The 24680-nt window shown below is 43.1% G+C and overlaps 1 protein-coding gene across 1 annotated transcript in view; it reads left to right on the top strand.

The window, feature by feature from the left end:
* Positions 1-24220, top strand: part of OSBPL5 (oxysterol binding protein like 5) — a gene marked incomplete at its 3' end in the record, with an annotated part of 142154 nt that extends 117934 nt beyond the window's left edge. Inside the window, exons 10-23 of the mRNA XM_082000852.1 lie at positions 2341-2560; positions 6658-6842; positions 8272-8353; positions 8982-9080; positions 10049-10145; positions 10909-11007; positions 12268-12365; positions 14404-14493; positions 17292-17428; positions 20162-20347; positions 20884-21022; positions 22173-22302; positions 22965-23067; positions 24085-24220. Coding sequence (XP_081856978.1) covers positions 2341-2560; positions 6658-6842; positions 8272-8353; positions 8982-9080; positions 10049-10145; positions 10909-11007; positions 12268-12365; positions 14404-14493; positions 17292-17428; positions 20162-20347; positions 20884-21022; positions 22173-22302; positions 22965-23067; positions 24085-24220 — 1801 coding nt within the window. The remainder of the gene's footprint in view (positions 1-2340; positions 2561-6657; positions 6843-8271; positions 8354-8981; positions 9081-10048; positions 10146-10908; positions 11008-12267; positions 12366-14403; positions 14494-17291; positions 17429-20161; positions 20348-20883; positions 21023-22172; positions 22303-22964; positions 23068-24084) is intronic.
* Between the last annotated feature and the right edge of the window lie 460 nt (positions 24221-24680).

Here is a 24680-nt window from a genome sequence, read left to right as displayed (position 1 = left end):
GTGCTTCCAGTGTATTTGGTTATCAGTCATTACACTTGCTGGTTGTTAGCTAAAAAAAAAAATAGTAACATCCTGGCGCTAAAGCAGTGAAGGCATGGAATGTCTAATAGCAAGTTATTAGTGCTGGAGTATAGTCGTCATTGACTCTCTGATTTATGATCTTAGTTTTATTTTACAGTAAAATTGGAAATGAAGAAAACTTCTGGTTTATATATATACACACAGACGTATATGCATACATACATATATATGCAAATGGACTTAAAAGAAAGATTCTCTAAAGGCACAGAAAGCTACAGATGACAATTTCAAAAGGACTCTAGAAACCGAGCTGCTGCAGAAACTGAGCTGTGACTGTCACAATGTGGCTTGCTTTGTGTGTTAAAAATCATGCGCTTATTTCAGTGCATAGCTGGAAGTTGAAATCTGCTGATAAGCTGATGCCAGTTCTGTGTTCTGACTCTTTGCTGTTTTTTTTTATTCTGGCTCTAACTAGCAAGGTCTAATAATCTTTAAAGGAAAAAAAAAAGAGGGATATGAACTTTTGAGCATTAATCTATAATCAAAATTGTAACATGCCCAGAAAGGCCTGAAAAAAGGCCCATCATGGAGAGACTTGAAACTTACAGAACATTCCCATGTACTGAGGAGAGAAATTTTGCTTTGAGGGGGAGATGGACTACAGGAAGTAGCAAACCTCTTCAAGATGCCCTGTACTCGGCACTGGTGAGGCCGCACCTTGAATACTGTGTTCAGTTTTGGGCCCCTCACTACAAGAAGGATGTTGAGGTGCTGGAGCGTGTCCAGAGAAGGGCAACGAAGCTGGTGAGGGGTCTGGAGCACATGTCTTATGAGGAGCGGCTGAGGGAACTGGGGTTGTTTAGTCTGGAGAAGAGGAGGCTGAGGGGAGACCTTATCGCTCTCTACAACTACCTGAAAGGGGGTAGTGGCGATGAGGATGTTGGTCTCTTCTCCCAAGTATCTAGTGATAGGACAAGAGGAAATGGCCTCAAGTTGCGCCAGGGGAGGTTTAGATTGGATATTAGGAAAAATTTCTTCACTGAGAGGGTGGTCAGGCATTGGAACAGGCTGCCCAGGGAGGTGGTGGAGTCGCCATCGCTGGAAGTGTTCAAAAAACGTGTGGATGTGGCGCTTCAGGACATGGTTTAGGGGACATGGTGGTTCTGGATTAATGGTTGGACTTGATGATCTTAAAGGTCCTTTCCAACCTAGTGATTCTGTGATTCTGTGAAGATCTAGTGCCTGTTTAGAGCCTCTGAAACTCCTTGTATAGCTGGAAGTCTTTTCTTACTGCTCTATCCAAGAGCAATTTCGCTTGAGGACTTGAGTGAGAGATTTTCAGAGGAAGGACAAGCTGAGAAGGTCAGCACCTGAGAGGTAGGCTAGGCCATGAAGTAGTGATGTGTGTGCGAAGACATGCATGACTAGGGAAAACTGAAGCCCATGCTAAATATCACTTGAAAAAACAGGCATTTAGTGAATACTTTTCAGCATCTGACCTCTGTCCCATCTAATTATGTTTGCCATCTGTCATATGAGCTGCATCTGCTTTTTCAAATGGAGATTCTATAAGGCTACTTGAGAGAGAACTTTTGGCTTCTCCTTATTCTCTAAAGCCTGGATCACTGAGCATGAAGCTTGCTACACCTTCCACGCTTTCCCTTGGGTGCTATTGTAATCTGAGTATTCTTCTTGCATGTAATTGTCCAGGCCACGCTTTCAACTCAGTTATTCCACACATTATCTGGGGGAAGCACATTCCCCAGGTTAGTTTTAGGGGTGTGGCTGTGAAAATACTTGCTTCTATTGATTTTTAAATTTGCCTTTTCTAGTGTAGGGCTGACTTAGGACCGCTATCTGTTGAAATAAAGTATCAGTAGTACTGAAAAGAAAATGTATCCCATGTCATTTATTTCCCATATGCTACAATCCACTGATTTGCTTCTGTAGCGGGAAAAATCTCTCTTGATTGACACTTCAGTTCTCTAATCAGCAGTGTACAGCCATTAGTGTGTGTTCTGTTTCCCTCCGGAATGTGGGCTCCCATCTGGAGCCAGCGGCAATTCTGTGTAAGGGTGGGTAAGTGGAGCTGTGTGGCAGATTTTGCAAAGTGCAGTTTGGAGGGAAGAATTTTGATGGAAAAATATCTCACTGTTTCCGTGATAAAAACCCTGCTATTCAGGAAATCAATGTCTTATACTCTCCTGGGCTGCACACCTTATTTTGAGTCCTGGGAGGTGTCTTCACCTTATCTAAAAGGCCTTACGTAATCTGGCTTTGTAAATTAAATTGAAGCAAGTAATGAACTGTGTGTTGCAGTTTGAATGAATCAACCTTGGAGAACCACCACCACTTGGACAATGATGCTTTTTCGGACAAGTCTGAGAGAGACAATGTAGAAGAGTCAGAGAACGAAACGCATGAGAACAGCCGGAAGACAAATGAAAGCGAGAGTGATCAGTCAGAAATCCATGGAGAGGTCTCTCTGGGAAGGAAAGGAACAACTTACATTGAACAGATCTATGAAGAATTTGGGGAGGTAAAAGAAAAATTATATTTTAATCACAGCCTGTTTCTGTTAAAATGTCTCTGTTCATAGTATTTGTCATTCAGCCTTTTAGACGCATGGCAGTTAAGAACCAGCTTTGTGACTTCCAGTGTTTTACAGATAAAGCAATGCACAGCTTTCTGCTAAATTATGTTGAATTATCATGTGCTCTTATAATTATGCATTATGAGCAGCAGCTCCGCTACTGTGCTTTGGCGTGTTTCCAGCATCAGCGATTGCTTTAACCAGTTATTGCATTAAAGAGACACATAGCATTGGCACAGTGCTTTGTGGAGCCAGCAGGAGGGGGAATTATTATTCTGGGCATGTGTCCTGGGCAATTAGGATGCTCAGTCCTTATGTGATACAAAATATGATACTTTCTTTTTTCATTATGCATGGAACATCCTTTTTGTGTGTCCTAATGGAGCATTTGAGCCACTTGATTCCTAAATGACAGTTTCTTGTAGGAAAGCCATTTCTCATGTCATTTAACAGCAGGACAATGCATTTCTGTTCCATATAAGAGCCTTTGTTAGCTGCATGTCACTGTGACACCTCTGAATGAGGCAGTGGTAGAGAGCTGGGGGAGCCAAGTGTGTTGGGTGAGAATCAGTCCAGGCAGGCAGCGGAGGAGCTCTGCTGCAAGCGCAGGAGGGCTCTGAGCACTCCCTTGCCTATTGCTTCGAACAAAGAAGCTGAAGTCTTGTTGGTGCTTCAAAGAAAACCACTTTGCTAGAAAGCTGTTTCTTTCTTAAAATCATAGAAGAAAGGCTAGGAAAGACCCTTAAGATCATAAGAGTCCAATCGTAAACCTAACACTGCCAAGTCCACCACCAAAACATGTCCCTAAGCACCATGTCTACACATCTTTTAAATACCTCCAGGGATGGTGACTCCACCACTTCCCTGGGCAGCCTGTTCCAGTGCCTGACAACCCTTTCAGTGAAGAAATCTTTCCTGATATCCAATCTAAACCTCCCCCGGCACAGCTTGAGGCCACTTCCTCTCATCCTGTCGCTTGTTACGTGGGAAGAGAGACTGACATACACCTCACCACAACCTCCCTTCAGGTAGTTGTGGGGAGCAATAAAGTCTCCCCTGAGCCTCCTGTTCTCCAGGCTAAACAACCCCAGTTCCTTCAGCCGCTCCTCGTAAGACTTGTGCTCTAGACCCTTCACCAGCCTTTTATGCTCCTCTTTCAATGTTTTCCTGAAAATGTACTACTAATATTGAGGAAACAGACATAGTTAAATATATCCTAATAACTCACTATGTTTCACTGAGTGATAACTTAAAACATTGAGAATGGTTAGGTGTCCCACACGCAGATTATATTACTCCTGTTTATTTCTCCACAGACTCCTTATAGCAGGACAACTGTAGGTTGGGATGTAAACTAAACTGTGGGTTTTGAGAGACCACAAAAGAATATCTCTGCTGTACCACCTTGCAGAGGTGCAGGAGGAGTTCAGTTCAACCACCCCCAAGAGCAGCAGTTTGTGGTCTGGAGCCACCAATCCAGGTAGCATATGTTTGCTCCCATTTCAGATGTCAGGTGTGAGGTGCAAGTTCCTGCTGTAGAAATGTGCTTGCAAACAGAACTGTGGCCTGCAGAAGCAAAAAACCCCAACTCCTCTTTTGTGCATCTCTCCCCTCAAATCCCACCCCAAACACACAGCAAATGGTAACTGAGTCCAAACAGGGTATTCTGAATGTGGCTGAGCAACTAAGCAACAGCAAAATGAAGGCAAACTTTATTTCTACCATCTGCTTATTCTAAAATGACCTTCTGCCACATGACAAGCTTGTCCTAGAAGTGTTGCTAGGGCACGCTGATATTTTGGTGTTTGAATGAGCCTTACAGGCAGCACTGATGTGTTTATGTGGGAATGTGAGAGTGAGAGAGATGTCTGCAGTTTTGCATTAAAATAAAAAAAGGGCAGTACAAACCAAATGGAAAGGACTCTGCTGTAGAGTGACACTTTGTGTAGTGTAAAATAAGGCTAACCATAGTGTGGCTGCTCAGGCAGAGGTAACACCCACTGGGCTTTCAGAAAGAATTGCCATGTAGCTTTGGCCGTTAGGTGTTTTACTAGATTTCTGTTGTTGGCCAAGAGATGGGGCTGTCGTCACCTGGGACACGCAGATAGGACTGGTTGTTGAGTCTGATCCTACTGGTGATAGTAACATAAGGAAAAGTAGGTTGTATGCAATGATGTAGTTGGCTATCAGCAATGGGCGGAGATGTATCAAGGTAAATGACATCAACTGTCATCTTAAACTGAAACTGCTGCCCCTCAGTCTGTGTGTACAGTTCAGATTTGGCAGGACAAAGGTCATAGATGCAAACATCACTGTTAAATTTTCAGCTTGGCTTTGAAAGATCATTTGAAAGGTGTGCACGCGTGTACGTGCTTGTGCATCTGGTGTTCCTGCTTTGCCTTGTTTGCAGTAGGAATGTGAAAGTAGAGACAGGTGTCAGAAGGACTTTGAGATTGCAAAAGTTGGTCTGGAATATAAAAAACACACATCCTCAGTAGGTAGATTGATAACCAAATAACTTTTTTTCCCCCAAGCTTTTAGTTTTAACAAGTTATAAGAAGAGTTATTGAGGGTGATGTATTTTAGGGGGAAGCAAACCAGAAATGACTTGAAGTTGTTCTCATCCTCCTGCACTTCTCCTCCTTCTTCTCCTTCCCTTTTCATCCATCCCTTCTGCAGTGATTCATTCTGAGTAACACTTTGTACAGCAGTTTCAACATGACATGAATTTATATCGCCAATACACGCACACTTGAGAACCTGGATAAATAATGAAAGTTCTGACAGATCCATATATATTGTAAGCCCTATTCTGATGCTGTGGTATTATTTCTTTAATGGTTTCCATTTCTTCTTGGGGGTTCAAGCTGTGTATTGCATCAGACTGTCACAAGAAGAATGGTATGATAATGGAAAAGCAATGAAATGAAAAGAGCTTTGTTGTTCTTCAGTCTGAAATTCCCCTCAGCCTGCAGGCTGGACTTAGTATGTTTCTGGATGACTAGTAAAAGGGATGATTTGGAACCAAAAAGGTGGTGCTGGGAATGCTCAGGTGGTGAAAATGAGTGTTTAGTCATTTACACCATCTGCAAATCCTGTTGGGATATGCTGTGTCCTCTCCCAAACCAAAGCCCATTCCAGAAGTGGATCTGTGCCATTTTTCTCACAGCAATCTCTTGCCTAAAAACAGTAGAAAGCTTAAGTATTTTCTTTTATGGTTAAATTATGATGCCTAGAATGCATTAATATGACCGCCATGTTTGAAAATTTCATCTCATTGTCTTTCTCCAGTGGCTCGAAAGGCCCATTCTCCCATGTTAAACCTCACATAACCCCACCGAATGCTAAGGAACTTCACAGTTATAGCTGAAACCACAGCATAATCCCTGGCTTTTTTACTGTTACCTGCAATTCTGCTGCAAAGGGCACTGAGCAGCGTTGGGGGATGCTGTAGTTCTTGTGCACATTGCCTGGCAGTGGGCCTTTACCATACCTACACTACCAGTTTGTCTTATTTTGAACTTGGATGACTGCTTCCATTCTTTGTTGATCATTCATTTATTTCCTAAATTTTTCTACACATATAATAGTAAATCTTATAGCCTGTCATTTGCTGAGAATGGGACTGAGAGGAGCTTCTTGAATGCATCCCACCAGGCCACAGTGATGCTGTAACAGCCTTGAGCATGTCCACATCTCCTGACTCCAGTGCAGAGTCCCCTTGGTTAATGTTGGTCAAGGTTGGCCCATTGCTGTCCTCAGGTGTGTGGAGAGAATGGCTCAGTAAGGACCACGGCAGAGGTGTGCTCCCTGCCTCATGCCAGCTCTCGCAGAGGCCTGGGGCTTTCTGTACCACTCACTTTAGTGCTTTGGGGATTCAATTCTCCTGAGACAGAGCTGATGACTCTTTGCAGTGCATAGCTGAGCATTCACCCTTGTGCTAGGGCCAGGTGTGCCTGGGTGAGCTTGCACCCTCCAGGTAAATGCACCCGCAAGAACTGGTTTTCCTGTTTTTGCCCTGAACTTCCCTTTTCCCATTGTAGACAGGTGAATCATCTCAAACAGAAACCGTCTCAGAGGAGAACAAGAGTCTGATGTGGATCCTGCTGAAGCAGCTGCGGCCTGGCATGGACCTGTCACGGGTGGTGCTGCCTACCTTCATCCTGGAGCCACGCTCGTTCCTTAACAAACTCTCTGATTACTACTACCATGCTGACCTGCTTTCCCAGTAAGCAGTGCGCAGAGTGTGCTCGATGTGGGCACTTTTCTTACATTTGTGAAAATGCATTACGATGTTAGCTTGGTGCTGGCTGGGGTGTGTTTGTATGCTTGAAACGCTTCCAAATAATACCCAGTTCACTGGATCAAGCCAAGTGCCAGCTACAGTGACCTTTTAAGGATGGACTGCTGCCAGTGGGGGACAAGAAAGCAAGGAGAACAGTTAAACTTCAGACTAAACTACCTTTGCACATGCACATGTTTGCCAGCATTGGCTGGAACTGATGGGGATTCAGCTGATGCCTTTGAGCATCTTGCAACGGAGCTGTGCCACCTTCCCGTGTACTCATGTACAGAGGGGAATAGGACAGAGAGCAAACAGAATTGTCAAGCAATTGCCCCCAAAAGCAATATAATTATGATGGTTGATAACCAAGTAAGAAACATCTTTTAACACCTTTGATGAGAGAGACCTGATGGGAGCAGCAGAGTAGAAAATAGAAAATGTTATGCTTGCAGATAGGACCAGCCTTCTCAATGAGATATGCCTAGTATTGAAAATACTTTTCAAACCAGCATGTGCAATATTCCAATAGCAGCACTAGTTAGTCATATTTATTCCACTGCCTCTGGGTAATTTTAGAATCGTGGTATTTTCAGGCCTTGTTTGTGGTATTTGTAACATCTGAAGTCAAGGAAATGGTTCTCCTCAGTGCTGAGGTCTAAGAAAACTTCAAGAGGTTTGGAGGTTTTGTTAATTAAACCTCTTTGTGGTACAGATGATCCTTCTAAATGGATTTTACAAGAACTTATCCAGGTTGATTTTCAAATCTAACTAAATGGTCTAAATGACTAAATCTGACTAATCTGATCAGGAACTCTATGTTCCCACTTCATCTTTGAGCGGGGAGGGGTTGGACTAGATGACCGTAAAAAGTCCCTTCCAACCTAAATTATTGTATGGAATCTGAAAGTACTGAAAGAGGCCATGTAGCACATCAGCTTTAAAGATTTTTTAAGGAAGAGGGAAACAAAGAAAAAGAGACAAACATAGAATCGTCTTTGATTTTGTTGGCGTGTTATTGTTTTTATGACTCATACTATACTATTAGCTGTAAGTAAATGCTAGTGTGAGTGGCAGTCCCACATTAACATACTTGAATGTCCAATCAAACCTGATACACTCCAGAAATTTATTTGGCTTTTTGCAAGAGTGCAGGGCAAGGGGTGCCACTTTAAGAGTTTATGTGTGTTTTGTATGATGTACATTGCTAACAAAAAATACTTCTGCTGGCAGACACCTTTTTTGCTGGCCACAGCACAGAAGTTAATTCCCTTTAGTATGGGGGAAATACTATTGAAATTAGTGTTATTATACTAGTCTGAAATGAATGTGATGTGTGAATAGTGTAAAGAGCATTTTATGTTCTGTCCTGCAGGGCGGTCCTTGAAGATGATCCATACAGTCGAATGAAGCAAGTTTTGAGGTGGTATCTGTCTGGCTTCTATAAGAAGCCAAAGGTAAAAGACTGCATGAAGTTGGTGTTATAAAGGGCATTGAAATCTTCTGCTCTGGTTGTGTATTTCTTTATTGCCTTTCCTTTGACACTTTACCTCTTTTATTGTTCGGAGGACTTCGGCCATTACTTTAAAACCGAAGTTGCATTTGGTTTTGGAGTAGATACTGAGTGCAAAATAGCGTTGATCAACCTCAGAGCCTTTGGACTGGACAGTTAGAAGGCAAAACTAGTCATCAACAGATAATATGTCCTTGGATGCAAGATTTTTCCTTTGACTGAAAGCAGGTCTCCTTTCTCTTTTCAGGCCTATTAGTGCCATAGTGTCATGTTTCCACATCAGTATGCACCTGCTGCATATAGCGGCAGAAATAGTGAAGTTTGATCATCTTGTAAAGCTTTGATCAGGCAGTATCAAAGACTAAGTTGGTGAGAATAACAGAGGAATCTATGGCTGAGATTAAAAGATTAGATTAAGAGGATATATGTAACCAGTTCTTCAGTTTTTGTTCTTGTGTTTGACTTGGTTTAAAACATCAGGGAGAAAATTATTATGTTGTTTTGTGGCCACCTCTGTAGAGTTGGATTGAAAATCTTCATTTGCAGCAGGTTTTGGTTACTTTGTTTTTCAGGGAATAAAAAAGCCATACAACCCTATTCTGGGAGAGACGTTTCGCTGCTGTTGGTTTCACCCTCAGACAAACAGTCACACATTTTACATAGCTGAACAGGTAAGTGGCTTTATTTGGATGCTTGGGTGTTGCAGACAGCAGCGTGCTTGCACCTCCATGCGTAGGAACGCACTCCTCATCTCACCCTTGGAGTTTTGTGTAAACATCTAGAGTGGGACATGGGGTAAACTAGCTGGTGATCTTTTTTTCTTTTTAGATCTGCAGAGATTATGTGAGCTTTGGAGGGCACTCAAGACTATAAAAGCAGGTCTCCCGTATATAACGTTAGCCTCTTCAATAAAGACCTTTTCCATGGGATTCTGCCCTACTGTTTTCTTATAGTTAATAAAAGGTGTTTGTGTTGCCTCTGTCAAAAGGGGCATAAAACACATAACCAAATCCTACCTTCCTTTATTTGTAAACTTTCTATAGTGTTTTTAATAGGGGTAAATTGAGGGCTTATCTCTATGTTTTTGGGGATAAATGAAGGGCAGAGCTCACAACTAAACTGGCCTGATGAAATTTAGTTTGAGATTTACAGTGTTATTAGAGGGATCTGAGGACCATGTGGACTTTGGTACAGCAACTCCCTGTTTCACATACATTTTTTTTCCTATTTAATTGAAGATTTTTGTTTTATTTTATTTCAGCCACTGCATCCATTTTATGGAGGTTATTCAGATGCTGCCAAAAAGTTCTGCACTGTCATTTATTGTGTTGAAAATCTGACAGTGTACCTGTTGGCCTAAAGTGATCTCAAATGCACAAGGACAAGAAAATACGGGGTGGGGGTGAAAATTTACATATATAATGGTCTCATATATAATGGTCTCCCATATAATGTTCCCTCCTTTAGCATTGATGTTAATGGTACGGATGGGGCTTGGAGGATTCCGCTCAGTCCTGCAGCCTCCACCTTGCACTTTCCCTAGAGCATGTGTAACACCGCATGAGGCTGTGTATGCATCCACTGCTCTGCTTAGCCTGTAAAAACTGCTGTAAATGATCCGTGCCTGTTTTTCTTCTAGGTCTCCCATCATCCACCAGTGTCAGCTTTTCATGTCAGCAATAGGAAGGACGGATTCTGCATTACTGGCAGCATTCTAGCTAGGTCCAAGTTTTATGGTAAGGCATTAAGCCTAGGCATCTTTGGGTAACATCATGGCATTGGTTTTGGTTTGTTTCTCAATTAGTCCTGAGTGTGTTGAGAGTTAAGAACAACAAAGTAGTCTGGTTGTCAGACTACTTTGCATATGCTCACAAGTGAGTCATTTTGTAGATAACTGACTTTTGCAAAAGTCTCTGTATAAATGTAACCATTTATGTAGCTCCCAAATTTCTGGAAGCTGAACCCTAGAACTTCAAAATGTCCTTGAACCTTTTAATATCAATGGAGACAGCACAACTGCAGGCTCTGGAACAGTATTGCTGTTTGAAATAGGTTTTTTTTCTTTAGACAGACGGCTCTTAAGTACTATCCTCCAGTAAAGGTATTTGCTGAAACACTTGTAAATAGTCATTGCTCTCCTTCTGGCAATCTTATTTATTTGGGATCGTACACAATCAGAAAAGTTGTGAGAACAGAAGGACCTGAAAACCGCCTAAGCATTGGACCTACTTTCTGCATCCCACTAATGACTTATTTAATCTACTGCCCTTTCTGCAACAGGGGTAAATGCCAGAGCAAATATGAGCTGTGCAGCAGAGAGTTTATTAGAACTGCCTGTCTCCAACAGTAAATGATTTCCAGGGTCCTGTATTACAGCATTTCATCTCTCTTCTTTCATTAGGGACCTCCATTTAAATGGAAAAGTTTTTCTAAAATAGGATGAGTGACCAAGTATAACGTGTTTTTTAATATATATGTATTTGTACTTTTAAATTCTAGGTAACTCACTTTCTGCACTGTTGGATGGGAAAGCAAAGCTTATGTTTCTAAACAGGGGAGAAGATTATATAATTACTATGCCATATGCCCACTGTAAAGGTAAGTTATCACTGTTCAAACAGGAAGCAAACAGAAAGAATAATATAATGGTATCTTACTGACTAACTTTGCACTGGCTCTCTTCTTCCCTCTCGAATAGCTGGCACCACAGGGACTGGTAATTCCAGGGAGCAGTTGCTTCACACGAGTCATAGCATTTAGCAGAAGACTGGTAATCCTCATTGAAGTCTTTTTGATTTGTCTGTGCAGAGCTGAGGACAGAATTAGGCCCATTTAAGTTAGTTTTAACACTATGTTGAAACAAAAAAATACTGCGTATATGCACTGCAGATGAAGTGAAGATTGAAAGAATAAGAGTCCATTTCTGACCTTCTGAGGATAAAAAGTTTTTCTAATATTAACACTGAAATTGTTTAATATATTTTCTGGCTTTTTGAGAATAAAGAAAATTCATGACTTCTCTTCTGATTTCTTTGTTACTCTAGTCATGATATTCCTCAGCGTATGAGCTGCCTCAGTGAGGCTGATACCCATTACCATGTGGCTTCGCTCTGTTGAGCTGAATGTGCACTGAGGCCAGGGGGTGGCTGCTGATTCACTGCTGTAACTTTGCTTTTCGCCTTAGAGAGCAAAGCATCGGTGGCATTTCAACCACAGTGATAAAATCACTCCTGCAGCAGTTTGATCCAATTTGGAGTTTTGAATATTTTTTATTTTGGCATGTTGACCTCTAAGTTAATATTTACGGGTAGTCTAGCTACCTGAAAACAGTAACTTCTGTAAATCACACTCTGTCTGAACTATCCCTGTACATAAATCTTTCTCTTGGCAATTTTTCTTCTTCTGCAAATTACCTGTTCAGGAAAGGGTAAGCATCTGTAAAAAGGCGTCCCCTACATGACTGCTAGTCTCCCAGATTCTGCTGAGTCCTGTTACAGCTCCTTTCTGCCCTGTCCACCCTGTGAGAAGCGACTGGGTCTGTTTAAGCACTAGTATAAATAAGTTTATAAAGTTGCTGGGTACAAATTTCCTTATTTTTCCTTTCCCACTTTGAACTTGCCACAGATGCACTATCAGCACCTGTGAGTCAAGCTATTTCCTAGCTGGTGTAATAAGTGGACAATATGGACTCGAGAGGATTCTTCATGCTTATAGTAAAGAGCCATTTCCTAGAAACTTTGATTTCTGTCTTTTCAAAACTTTAAGCCAAGTAGCAAATTTCACAGTGTGTCGGCAAGAGCCAGTTTGAGTTGAGAAAGCAGATCACTTCCATTGAGGTCTCTCTTTTTTCCTTTTTAGGACTTTTATACGGTACCATGACAATGGAGCTTGGAGGGAAAGTTACCATTGACTGTGAGAAAACTAACCACAGGGCAGAACTGGAATTCAAGCTAAAGGTAAGAGACATTGTGGCCCCCATTTTGAATGAGTCTCAGGCTTGCCCCTGCACTCCAGGCAAGGTTTGACCATACACGCCAGATTATTTATGTACCAGCAATGTATGCATGCACCACAGGGTGGCTTACCCAGAGAGGAGGCATCATCCTGCTGTCACTTTTGCCTAATGCAACTCGATTTGAACCCAGGAAGCCTGAGTTTTGCACATGACTTGTTCATGGTCAGCCAGCTGGCTACTGGCCAAACTCTACTCTGAATGTTTGGCAACGACAGTGTGGCTTCTCTTTAGGAAGGTACAATTATTTTGGCTTGCAAAATACAGCGAGGTGTACAAACTACTTTGAGGCAAGTTAGGATGTGTATCTTCAGTGTAGCTCTCCAGGAGCTAGTCTTACCTTGCAGGTATTACAATGAACTGTACCTTGTGTTTCTCAAGGCTACAGGAGCTTGTCTTGATGGTAGGGTAAGAGCCCATTTTCGGGCAGATAATTTTGAGTGGCTGTCACAGTGATGAGCCGCATTGTCATTGCCTTGTACTGACTTGTTCAAGTAGCTCTTCCCTCCCGTAGAAAGCCTGGTGATGCAAATTTATGGTATGCAGGTAAAATTGAGACATCTTTGAGCATTCCTGTAGTTACATGTGTTAAAAATTGGGAGGGAAAGTAAGTTTTCTCAGATACTTAACTTGCTTTTTAAGGAGCACCCATTTCTCTTCTGTTCCAACAAACAATTTCTTGCCTGGGCATAGAATGAAAGATGGAGAACTGAGAGCCTGCAGGACTTTAGAGTTGCAGCCTTAGCCAACATAAATGTGTGAGAGATTACTGGAGTTAGGGGAGTCTTTTGCCAACTGCGTTTCTGTGGGGGCAGTAATAATTTTCTGTCTTTATTTTCCCTTACAAAGTGAACTGTTGCCCTGTGTACTTCCTTGACATTTGCATATACTTGTCTTTAAAGCCTGTTCTTCCCATAGGCCTGATGTACTGTCTTGAGGCCAATGGAGTATTTCCCTGACTTTGGTCAGTGTCATCTCAAACCTACAAACATTTCAGAGCTTTAAATGCAGACCCTTCTTTTCTGGCTTGCAAACAATATGCTTAGTCCAAACATGACTCAGAAAGGTCCCTGTGCCTTAATTATGTGCTCTGCTTTGAATATTTCTTAGCCACCTTTTTTAGTAGAACTGTGGGAAGTTAAAGGTAAACCCCATAACTTTGTTATTAATTTGGATATGTAGTAATTCTCTGCTGGATTGCAAACATTGATTCTTGGGATACATGTGATTCTTTTTCCACGGTTGTTGTGGGAAATTTGGTTTTATATTGTTATTTAAAAAAAAAAAGTTCCTCTAAACAAACGTTACTGGAAAGTAGCTGCTAAAATGTCTGAAGAAATGTTGTGTGGTATGAATGGAAGAACTGGTCACTCTATCACTGCTGTTTCCTGTGTTTGGCAGGGAGGAGGTGAGGGGAATTTTCCATTGTTCTGAGAATCTTTTTCCTCGACTCTGGAAATACCCTTTTTCTTTTTTTATTTGCTGCTGACAAGAATTTCTTCACACTGGAAACTTCATGCAGATGCAGCCATCTGCAGTGCCACACTGCTGTTCCTGTCCCATACGCAGGAAAAGTCCCCAACTGCATTAGTGCTGCTCCTTTTCTTTGTACAAGGCTGCAAGTATAAGGGTGCAAACTGTAATGGGGTTCTGGACAACGGGAAGGACTTGCCCACATACACTTACCCCAATGTCTAGCATGTGCAATGAAGGCGAGGCCTTCCAATGCTGCATGTTAATGCACCTGAAGGCTTATCTCCCTTCCTGCAGCTCCTACAGTGATTTTGGTATTGCAAACAAAAGGAGGAGGGCACAATGCTAGACAGTCAAAATCCGTGTTAGAATTCATTCTGTCTTTCCCCAGAAATAGTGGAAATCAAGCAGGTTGCACTTTCCTTCCCTCCTGCTGCATCACTGTGTTTGGCTCCCTTCCAGTTCTCACTAGACTGATCATATTTTCTATTTCTATTCTCCCCTGACAGCCCTTCTTCGGTGGCAGCGCAAGCATTAATCAAATCTCTGGGAAGATTAAATCAGGAGAAGAAGTGTTAGCAAGTCTCAATGGACACTGGGTAACGTACGATAATCGAAGTTGCTGACAGTTTAAGTGCGCGTGGCAGCAGGGTGCGTGGGAGGACTGGCAGTCCTTGGCAGGATCCCTGTGTTGGAGCAGGGGCTGCAGAGGGCCCATGTCCTGCCTCTTCCCGCCATCCCCAAGGAGTGCAGTCGAGCAGAGCTTTCCGGGCCACACCTCTCAAGGTCATTTACGCTTCCATAGTCCTATCCACCTGCAGTGTGAGTAACACTTGCACTCCCAGAGCCTGGGCCAAAGCTGGCACTATGAGGTGTGTTTCGATCGAAGCCAGTGGCTCTGTATTTAGGGTCCCAGGCTTAGGAGAAACACTGATAGCAGGAGACATAGTGTGTCTTATGTGTGATTGTGAAAATCATGAGGCTTCTTTTTGTCTTATGTTTCATACTTCTCCAGCTACAGCAGTATCGGGGAAGAACTTCACAGGGTTTTAAATTCATTTTCAGAGCAAACTTTTCTGATAGCAGATGGTTATTCCTCTGCTCATGAGATGAAGGACCAAGAGACAGATTCTGTGAGGGTCTCTCTGTATAGGCAGCTCAGAATAGTCAGCAGAGCAGCTAGCACCTTTCCACGCCTAGTATCTACAAGTGAATCACTCAAAGGCATCCTTAAGCCAAAATCCAGCAAGAGTAAAGTTGCATGGTGAAGGATGTAGACTAGAGTTTTGGTTGGAACTCCTGGTAACCAAGGCAATAGCAGTGAGTCCTGGCTTTGGGCTGGACACTTAGGTGTTTATCTCAGCTACATTTAGACATCTATATCTTCACTGTAGCTAACCTGTGCTCCCTTTCCAGTCCATAGAAATCGTCACTCCTGACATAAGATTTGTCTTATCCTAAAGGAGACATTTAAAGTAGGTGAGGTGAAATGTGCCTGGATAAAGCCCTTTCTGTAGTGAGGTCCTAACCACAGTGTAGCCTTTGGTATTGGACTCCTCCCCTCCGGCAATCTGTCTTTTTACATAAAAAGCTAATGACCATTTTGAAATTGGGAGATTTGCCCTTTCTAGGTGTATACAAGGAGATTTGCTCCCTGTGCCTGGGTAGCTTTTTCATTCTGAGCTCCCTTTCTGGTAGGATGAGCCTTGGCAATTGTGAGTTGTACTGGACTGTGGAGTACCTTGTCTGCAGTGGGTCCTGGAAACACCATCCACAAGAGCACGTAATCGAGTGGCTCCCCTGGGGCACTGAGCCACGTGGTTACGTGCTGCTCAGCTTCCAGCCTTCTGTGTTTGGGTTTTATCAGCCTGAAAATAATTTATTCCTCCCTTGTTCTTTGTTTCTGGTTGTTTGTGGTGCACAAAATTAGAATGGTGTATAAAAGAAGTTAAATGACTTTGAAACTGTGGCTCCGTAAGCCGCTGTTTGCAGTTGCATGCTGTGAATAGAGTAGCTGCTGTGCAGCGGTAGGGACGTTGTTTCTTCTCCTCCCTCCCTGCTGAGAGTATTGGCCTGCTCTTCTGAGCTCTGCAGGCTTTTCTCTGGCACTGTCTGATTTCCTGACAGAAACCTTTGCAGCTGAAAGGCTAATTCTCTGCCTCAGGACCTGAAAACCCACCTGAATAAAGAAGGGAAGCAAATCCCAATGCTTCTCAGACCCAGGATCAAAGCAGCAGCTGAGGGCTTGTATATATACCCGTTAGAGATGCAGGTAGTGGTGTTTGACAATGCCTGCCTGCCTCCTCCCATCCACAGGTGGGGGGCTCTTGGGGACCTGAGATCTGTCCTGGAACTGGCACCTCAGGACATGGCAGAGGAAGTCCTGAGGGAGACTTTGAGGAGGGATGAGAGTCCCTCAGGGTTGAAGGTGTTTCACCGCTGAAGATGTGGGAAGTGGACTTTGAGATGTGCATCAAGGGACCATGGCAGGGGAAGAAATGCAGCAGCTGGAACGCAAAGAAATTAAGCAGCGACAGGCAAAGCCAATAGCTATGACCTAAACAAGGTGTGCACAATACTCATGCCATGTCCAAGCAGCTGAATGGCACCGTTGCACATGTTCAGCAGCTGTAATCGTCTGATTCATTCCACTTTCAGTCAGCATCATGCTGTTCACTATATGCTCTGTAAACTACCCAGTCTGGCTCCATGGCATGCGTCTGTGAGCAAGGCTGGGAAGCAGCTTAGTTAAGCAGGGACACAGCAATATTTTCTAGCCAGCCTCAGATCAGAGAAGTGCTGCTTAAGAGTTGGTGGCCAAGTAAATTGGTAAGGAATAAGGATGAAAGACCCCTGGCATTTTGAAGTGCTAAATGAAATTCAGAAGCAATAATAGAAAAACCTGGCTAAACTGAAAAGAAATACATGTGAAAGAATGTCTCAGCTTTAGCTCTCCTTTCTAGAGAGGATGGTATTTCAGTAGGCTCTGAATGAGATTTCAGCATTGAGGAATAGAAGAAAGACTGGAAAAGGAGCTAGGGATCTTGTTTATATGTGCTGGGTGGTGCCTGGCAGGAACAGTGGGGAAAGAAGAGCATCTTAGGGCTTCTGTGGGTACCCTTGTCTGAGGACAAGACTAACAAAAGGGACCGGGTCCCTTTGTAATTCTTCTCTGATTAATTCAGCCAGTGTTTCCGGGAATGCCTTGCCTCATTCATTTTAGAAACTTTCAGGAAGTGTTCAGTGAGATTTAATAATGGGATTAGGGGAGGAAAGAAGCCTTCCAACCAAGCCCTGTCCCTGATCATCATCCGGAAGCACCTTCCATTTGTCAGGATTATTTTTTGCCCTGTGTTTCTGATTGTCATTAACCTTTTCACTTAATTTTCCTTCTCAGGATGGGGAAGTGCATATAAATGAATTGAAAAACGGGAACATGGAAATGTTCTGGAACCCAACCAGTGAAGTACGAAGGCAGAGACTGAAGCGCCATATTGTGCTGTTTGAGGAGCAGACGGACTTTGAGTCAGAGAGGTAAGGAGCTCTGGGAATGCCTCGCTGACACTTCCCTGCTGGTTTGCTCTGATCAGAAAGCTCCAGTTCCTCAGCATAGTCCTGGAAAGGCAGTGACTTGCTTTGCCTGCACATATTACCCAGCCATTTACCTGTTTTTTTCCAGTCTATTAACTCTGGAGTATTTCCATGAAGTATAGTTCTGAAATAACCAGGAAGCTGGGCTCAGAAATAGTGCAGACTATGTTTTGTCTGCTAAAGTAACAGCTCTCCCTGAACTCCAGAGATCATGAACAGAGTCTCTGTAACTGCTGGAACATTTTGTGGCAGGGCAAGATGTCAATCTGAGGTCGGATGTCTTGTTAAGAAGGGTTGTTTCAACCACAGCCTCTTAAACCAGATGCAGGAATCATGTGGAAAGTCCTGGCATGAGCAGAGCAGTAGTTTGAACCACATAACAGGATTTTATGAGAGAATGTAATTAGGCAGATGTTTAACCCTGTTTCATAATCTCAGTTGAGATCTCCACTGAAGTCTGCAGCAGTTTTTTTAGGGTAATCTAGATTACCTAAAAATATAATCCTGGCACATGATTTAGGAAGTGGAAGGAATGACTGCCTGATGCAGTGAGCATTCCCGAGCCAGTTCTTGAGTAAGAACAGCTAGAACAACATCATGTGGTGCTGGCTTCAAACCAACTAGTCCTGCCATCCCACCAATATGGTTAGCCAGTACCAGCTAACATCCCAAACCAGTACCTGCAGCTTGCTGCCTGGTTATGCATTACGTTGGCTACTTCCCTATGGGCATCTGATTTTGGTGTTGCATCACATCATACTAAGAAGATTCCCCTTTTTATGGATAAAGAAAGGGTTTGCACAAAAATAAAAAGGCAGGAACATGTAGTTTGTTCTGGACAGCAGTGGATGTTACAGGCAATAAAGTCTGTATTTGTAACTTACAGTCATGCAATTGCCAGTGTCGCAGAACACACTGCAGCACATTTCTCTATTAATATTCTGAAGAAGATTCTTTTAAAGGAGAAGAGAAATCTCAGTCTTGCAGTAAAAGAATCTCCATTTGTCTGTTTACCAGGGTACTACCAGAGCTTACTCCCTTTGCTATGTCAGAGATTAATAATGATACATGCATCTAGGGGAAGGAGGCAGAAGGAGAAATTCTAGAGATCCCTAACAGATGTTCCACCGAGCTCCTTATTATGCTGACAGTTGCATGAATAAATTACCATCTGATCCAGGTTATGTTCTGCCTGAATTGCTTAGTCTTTCCTGCAGTGCAGAAAATCACCTATTTTCGCCAATGCCGGAGAGCCTCTGAAGCTCATACCATTATGCAGCTCACCACAGAGGGTCTCACTGTCTGACACATGCAGCTCTTGATGGAGTAATTTGCCCTTGTCAGACAATTTTGTGCATGTCCCTCTGAGGTTCTTAGAATTGGAGGACTCACTCTTTACACCACCACATTCCTTAGGACTGACTCTACGCCACCACAGTATTTTTCTCAGGCTGTTATTTTCACTCCTCCCTCCCCCACCCCCATCCCTTTGAGTTTGAATTTAGTTTCCGTCCTTTGTTTCTGGGCGAAAAGATTCATACACAGGAAAACGGGGGTGACGTGTCAAAAAGGACAGGAAAGTGTTCTTCTGCCTTCAGTTAATTATCTAGGAGGCTGCTTTTTTGGAAGTGTTGTGTTAACGTATGATGATAGAAATATAATGAAAATATCAGTATCCCTTTTAAATTAAGAGCTTCACAGCAAGCTCCAAATTAAATGCAGTAATGTATTCATCTTCTAAATGGAGGACTGGCGTTTTGTGGAGACTCGAATACTTTAACAGCCTGGATCTCCAGTACCTATTCTAACCGCTAAACCACTTGGTAATGTTTTGGGAGGGCTAGCTGCTAATCTTAGAAGTATTTCCAATCTGAAATGAAGATCAGAGTGCTCTGATCAGAGGAACTGTGGAGAGGCCTATCACAGCTTGGCTATAGTTTAAAAAAAAGGTAATGATTTTTCTCTTGTAAAAGGCAGATCCTCTCCTCCGGGCAGAAGCTCAATGAGACATCATATGACACATCATCTATCTTTTGGTAGCTGAAAACAAGTGCAAGTGAAAGCCTGTGTTTGTGCTTGCAGTTTGTGAGCACAGGTACATCTCCATTCCTTGCAGAATCAGCTTCCTACAGATCTAGTTGCTAATCCTATATAGCGATACAACTTTGCATGTGCAGCTGCAAGCCATGCACATGAATTTGTTTTCCAATGCTTCTAAACTTTAAATATAAAGCCTTTGTTTCAGGGATAGACATTAACACAAAGGCTCCTAAACATAAATCATTGAAAGGGCGAGGAAGATCCTCCATCATACATCAATCCTCTGAAGAGGCCACTGACCTCAATGAATTGAGCATAACTATCTTATAACTCCCCCAGACAGCACTGAATAACTCACACAGACAGCACTGAAGATTTTAATGAATATTGTAATTGTAGGTGATGTTATCTAAGGGAAAGTTCCCTTGTTCTTCAGTAGATCATTGTATACAGCATTCAGTGTTGCCATTCTTATAACGTTCCTTTAATTTACAAGGCAAAACTGAGGCTGAGCAATCCTGTTACAGTTCCTCTGAAGTATCAATAGACCAGAAAACTGTCTGCTTTAAGGTTCCAGCTGGCAAAATGCATTGTTGATTTTAAGGTAGTTTAACTTGCTCCCCTGTTTATTTCTAGGCTTTGGCAGCACGTTACCAGTGCAATAAACAAAGGCGATCAACACAAGGCAACGCAGGAAAAATTTGTGCTGGAAGAGGAGCAGAGGAATGCTGCCCGGGAGCGGAGAGAGAACGGCACAGAATGGAAACCGCTGCTCTTCCGGCACGACGCCGTGACTAACGAATGGCACTACAAATATGAGGAGTGAGTGGTGGGGTTGGGGGTTATGAACAGACCTCGCTGCTGGAGTCCCCAAGGATGTGAGTGAGGTTACGGACCTGTAATTTGGGTCCTGCCATTCCTCAAAATTCCTGGGCTTGCTCTTTCTGAGCGCCATGTTATTATTAGAATACATATTCCTGATACTAATTGGGAATAGTTGGAAATGAGGGCTTGAGAATGGAAAATCTGCTATGCCATTGGTACAAATCCCTATTGCTGTGATCAAGTGTGGAATCACTTAGCAGAGATTTTCTGCCCTGTGCAAGCAGAGTTGACAACTATGTTCTCCTCCCCTGGCAAGAAGGGTGAAGCCTCTGGAGGCTGAACCCCCCTCATTTATTGCTAGGAACTGTGAAGGTAGAGGGAAGTATCTGTTACTCCTCACGCAGCATCTGCAGAAACTCTTGTTAGTGTCAGCAGTGAATGCCTACCCTGATGCATGTGGAATTGGTGCATTGCTCTTAACATACCTGGTAGGACTGTTGCTTTTCTGATGTTTTTTCCTTTGGTCTCAAAAGTTTAAGACCTTGGGATCCTTTGAATGACATTGCTCAATTTGAGAAGAATGGGATACTTCAGACCATGGAAAGACACTTATCCACAAGGATGTCGAACCACAAAACAACATGCATAAACAATCAAATTACACGGCACAAGGTAAAAAGCCTGGTTTGGGGAATATAATATTCTTTAAGACTGTTTAGATACGTAGCCCTTTTCTGCAGCATTTTCATGTAAGCGCAGCATAGGCTGAAAGGTTTGTTTTGGGTAAATATAGCTTACAACTCTAGACCTGCAATATCACAGCAAAATTAACTCCAAATCATTAAAATTGTTAGTTGACATATCCTATTCATTTTGGTATTTTTCTTCCACCCAGTGACAGTGACTCTTATACTGGGTTTTGCACATGACTGAGCTGAACTCCACTGTTCAGTATTTCCAAAGCAGAAAACTTCCCATATTGATTTTGTGAGCAAGGTTTTGGAGTACACAACTGAGATCCTGCAACTTCAGTTTTGGTCTTTGCCACTTACTTCCTCTTAGACAAGACAAGAAACCTCTCTCCATCCTCTCTTTTAAACAGGAATGATGCTTTCTTAATTCATTGCATTCATCTTTGGAGTAATATATGTCATTCATAAAATGCTTTGTAAATGTAGAACTGCTGAACTAGCTAGATGTAACCCATGTTAGTGAGGAGCTCGTATCTTATTATGAACATAGACTTTTCTTTCACAATGCCCTGAATCTGAACATGTCTGAAACAATGGGAAAGTTGAGGTTCATAAATGCTTTTCAGACCCTCCAGTGAGAAGTGTTTGAATCACTGTGTTTGGTTTACCCATTCAGAAGGTAGGAAGAAACTTTCCAAAGTGCATCAAGAAATTAGATACAAAAGTTCTCTGATGTTTAAATCTTTCAAGCACCTTCTGAAAAATCTATTTTAGACTAAATTTTTCTTCTTGTCATCCTTTCTCTTACGTATCTGGTTGGTGGGTACGCAACTCAGCAAAAGAACTATAAAATTTGTCACTAGTGTGTGTCAGTTAAAGCTACAACAAGAATAATTTGGATGGGTGTCTTAAGGATGTTATCATTTGAGGAAATGCTTCTGTATGGGGCATGTGTGTAATATCCTTAACTAGCTGCCAGGAGCCCAGCTACTAGGAGTTGCTGAGGAAGCAGTCAAACTTTGCAATCTCACAGATATTCCCCAAATTATTTTGTTTAAAACCAAAATTTAAACAATTTAAGACTTCAATTTGACTGTGACCGAGTCCCTTTTAATTCCTGTTTTATCCAGAGGTCTGCCAAAGACTGCAGGCGCCGCAAGACCAGCGATCAGCCGTCCAACCACAGCCAGAATACAGAGAGCAGCTGTTCAACACCAGAGTCAGTGCAGGAGCTCTCAGATGACGATGGCAAGTACTTGGGTATCAGTGGGTCAGGCTTTAATGTTCTTCCCTTGGCACCTTATTCCTTGAGCTAGTCCTGGGACATTTCCCAGCCCAGTTAATGCCGTGGGCCCCTAGCCCACAGGCAAACACAGAGAATGTTCTGCTTTTCTAGTCTTGGTATGTACTTCTGCTTCTCTTTCTGCCCTATGCTATCCATGCCAACAAGGGCTTCCCAACTCCTGGCACAAACATGTTGGAAAAATAGGCTGAAATTCCAGTAGGCGCAAGCTGGCATGAACATGCTGAGAAAAATACACTGATGTTCCAATTGACAGATAAGAAACAAGCTTTGTTTCTCATTCTCTTTTCTCAGCCTTTGTTGAGGTGACCTTGAATGTTTCAGAGATTGGGGCAGGTGTGAGCACTCCATTTCCCTCCCCTCAGCTGGGCAGGATGCTGCAAAAATTGTTTCCTGAGAGCCAAGAAGGACCCCCAGGCCAATGTCACAGGACACCTTCCATTGACCTATGTTTTTGGGGTGGAAGACTATGTCCCCTGTCTCCATCTCCCCAAGCTTCCCCCTGGCTGTGACAATTTGATCACAGCCAGCCACTTGCTGGGCAAACCTGGTTTGTGTTTCACCACCACCACCAGAGATGGTGATGCAAAACATAATGTCCTTCAATACTTCCCTGCAGGGTTTGAAAGCCTGTGCGCTCAGTGCGGAAAAGAAATGAATCACCTGAAGGAAATTCATTCAGCCGTCTTATCCCTACAGAGAGCCCAAGAGGACATACACAGGTAACCATTTTCTCTCATCAAATCCATGATCTTAATGGGCTAAAAATAACCTGTGGCATTTTAACTCCTCACTGCAGCCTTTGGAGTGTCCTTATCAGCTGCAAGGGGGCAGTTAACAACTGTTTCAATAAGTAACCTATTAACACACCGGAAAGGCAAAGCCACCCCCTACTTGAAACAGTGAGGAAATCTCTTCCTGACTCTTCGTATGGGGCAAAAAGCATCTCAGCATGTTAAGCATCTCCTGGCACTCCCAGCTGCAAAATAGCTGCAGAAGTTGGGATGGGATGGGCCAGATCCTGGCTATAAATAAATCTGTGCTAGGCAAGAAGGCGTGGAGTCGCCCTTCTCATCAACTATGTTATGAATCTGCTCAGTTTGGCAGGCTTGTGGTCTGAAAACTGGGCTCCATGGGTGAAAAGCACTACATTCCCACCTTCTGTATAAAATGCTAGTTGCTGTCTGAGGTAAGCAGTGAGCACACCTGCCTAATCTACTGCTGGCGAAGGGCTTTGCACCACAGACTCCTGTGGGGAGGACAGGGGAGTTACTAACTGCTACATCTGCTCCAGGGAGCCCTGCTGATCACCCTCTGTGTGAGGAGTATTATCCAGCCCTCCGAAGGCCTCAGTGTTGTGGGATCATGTGAGGCCCACCATTTCTGGATGCTGAAGCCATTGGTGATAGGCTTTAGCTTTTCTCTGCTACTCTTGGGGGTGTCCAGGGCAAGTTCTTATATTTGGGAAGATTAGGGCATAGATTTGGGAGTGGATGCTGGATGAAGAGATTTCTTGGGGTTTGTGCCTTACACCTCATGCCAGCCAGCGTACTCGCTCTGATCCAGCATCAGCTGGAAGTGCTCACCTTTCTGTTAAACAGAGGGGCACAGTGCTGTACCCGTGAGGGTGTCTCTGAAGTGTGGGGATCCCTCCCTGCGTGGAAGCCCTGGGTACATGCACACAGGTGAACGTACACCTCCCTGCAACACCCAAATAAACATACTGCTTTCTTTTCCAGAAACCTCAGTGCTCTGAACAAAAAGTCCTTCCACAGGAAGGTGTCTTCTGAAAGCTTCCTTCTGGACTCTCGCTGTTGGTTTCTCCTCTGCATCTTTCTTACGTGTCAACTATTCATTAATTATGTCTTCAAATAAAATCACTACGTTTGGCAGCAATAACGTTTCCTGGCTGCAGGAGAGGGGCCACTCACGCAAGGAGCCCAGCAAGGCACCAAAGCACTTTAGAACCAACGTGGCAGAGGTGGAAGAAAGTCAAAAAATGAGGTTAAAAAGGGACTAGGGAACCTGCAAAACTTTGTTCCTGCAGATTATGTCATTTTTGCCTTTTACATGTACATCTTCAAGGACCTCTTAACCTGTATGGGCCTTAATGCTGAAGCCAAATGTAGCTTTAATTGTGCAATTTGTTTTCTATGTCTTGTCATTTTCTGATGCAATTAATAATTACCCAGCAGTATTGGTACCCGCAAAATGGTAAACACCCCAGCACTTCAGAAAGGTCATGCCGGCCTGGTTCATAGCTGTATGAGCGAGGGAGTGCAGCTGGGGAGCTGTAAAGAACTGATGTCCATGGTGCCCGTCCAGCTGCGCTTCA

Source organism: Phaethon aethereus (assembly GCF_964289735.1).
Source record: "Phaethon aethereus genome assembly, chromosome: 5".
NCBI classification, from domain to species: domain Eukaryota; kingdom Metazoa; phylum Chordata; class Aves; order Phaethontiformes; family Phaethontidae; genus Phaethon; species Phaethon aethereus.
The sequence above is the reverse complement of the archived record's forward strand: the minus strand, read 5'-3'. Positions and strand labels throughout refer to the sequence as shown.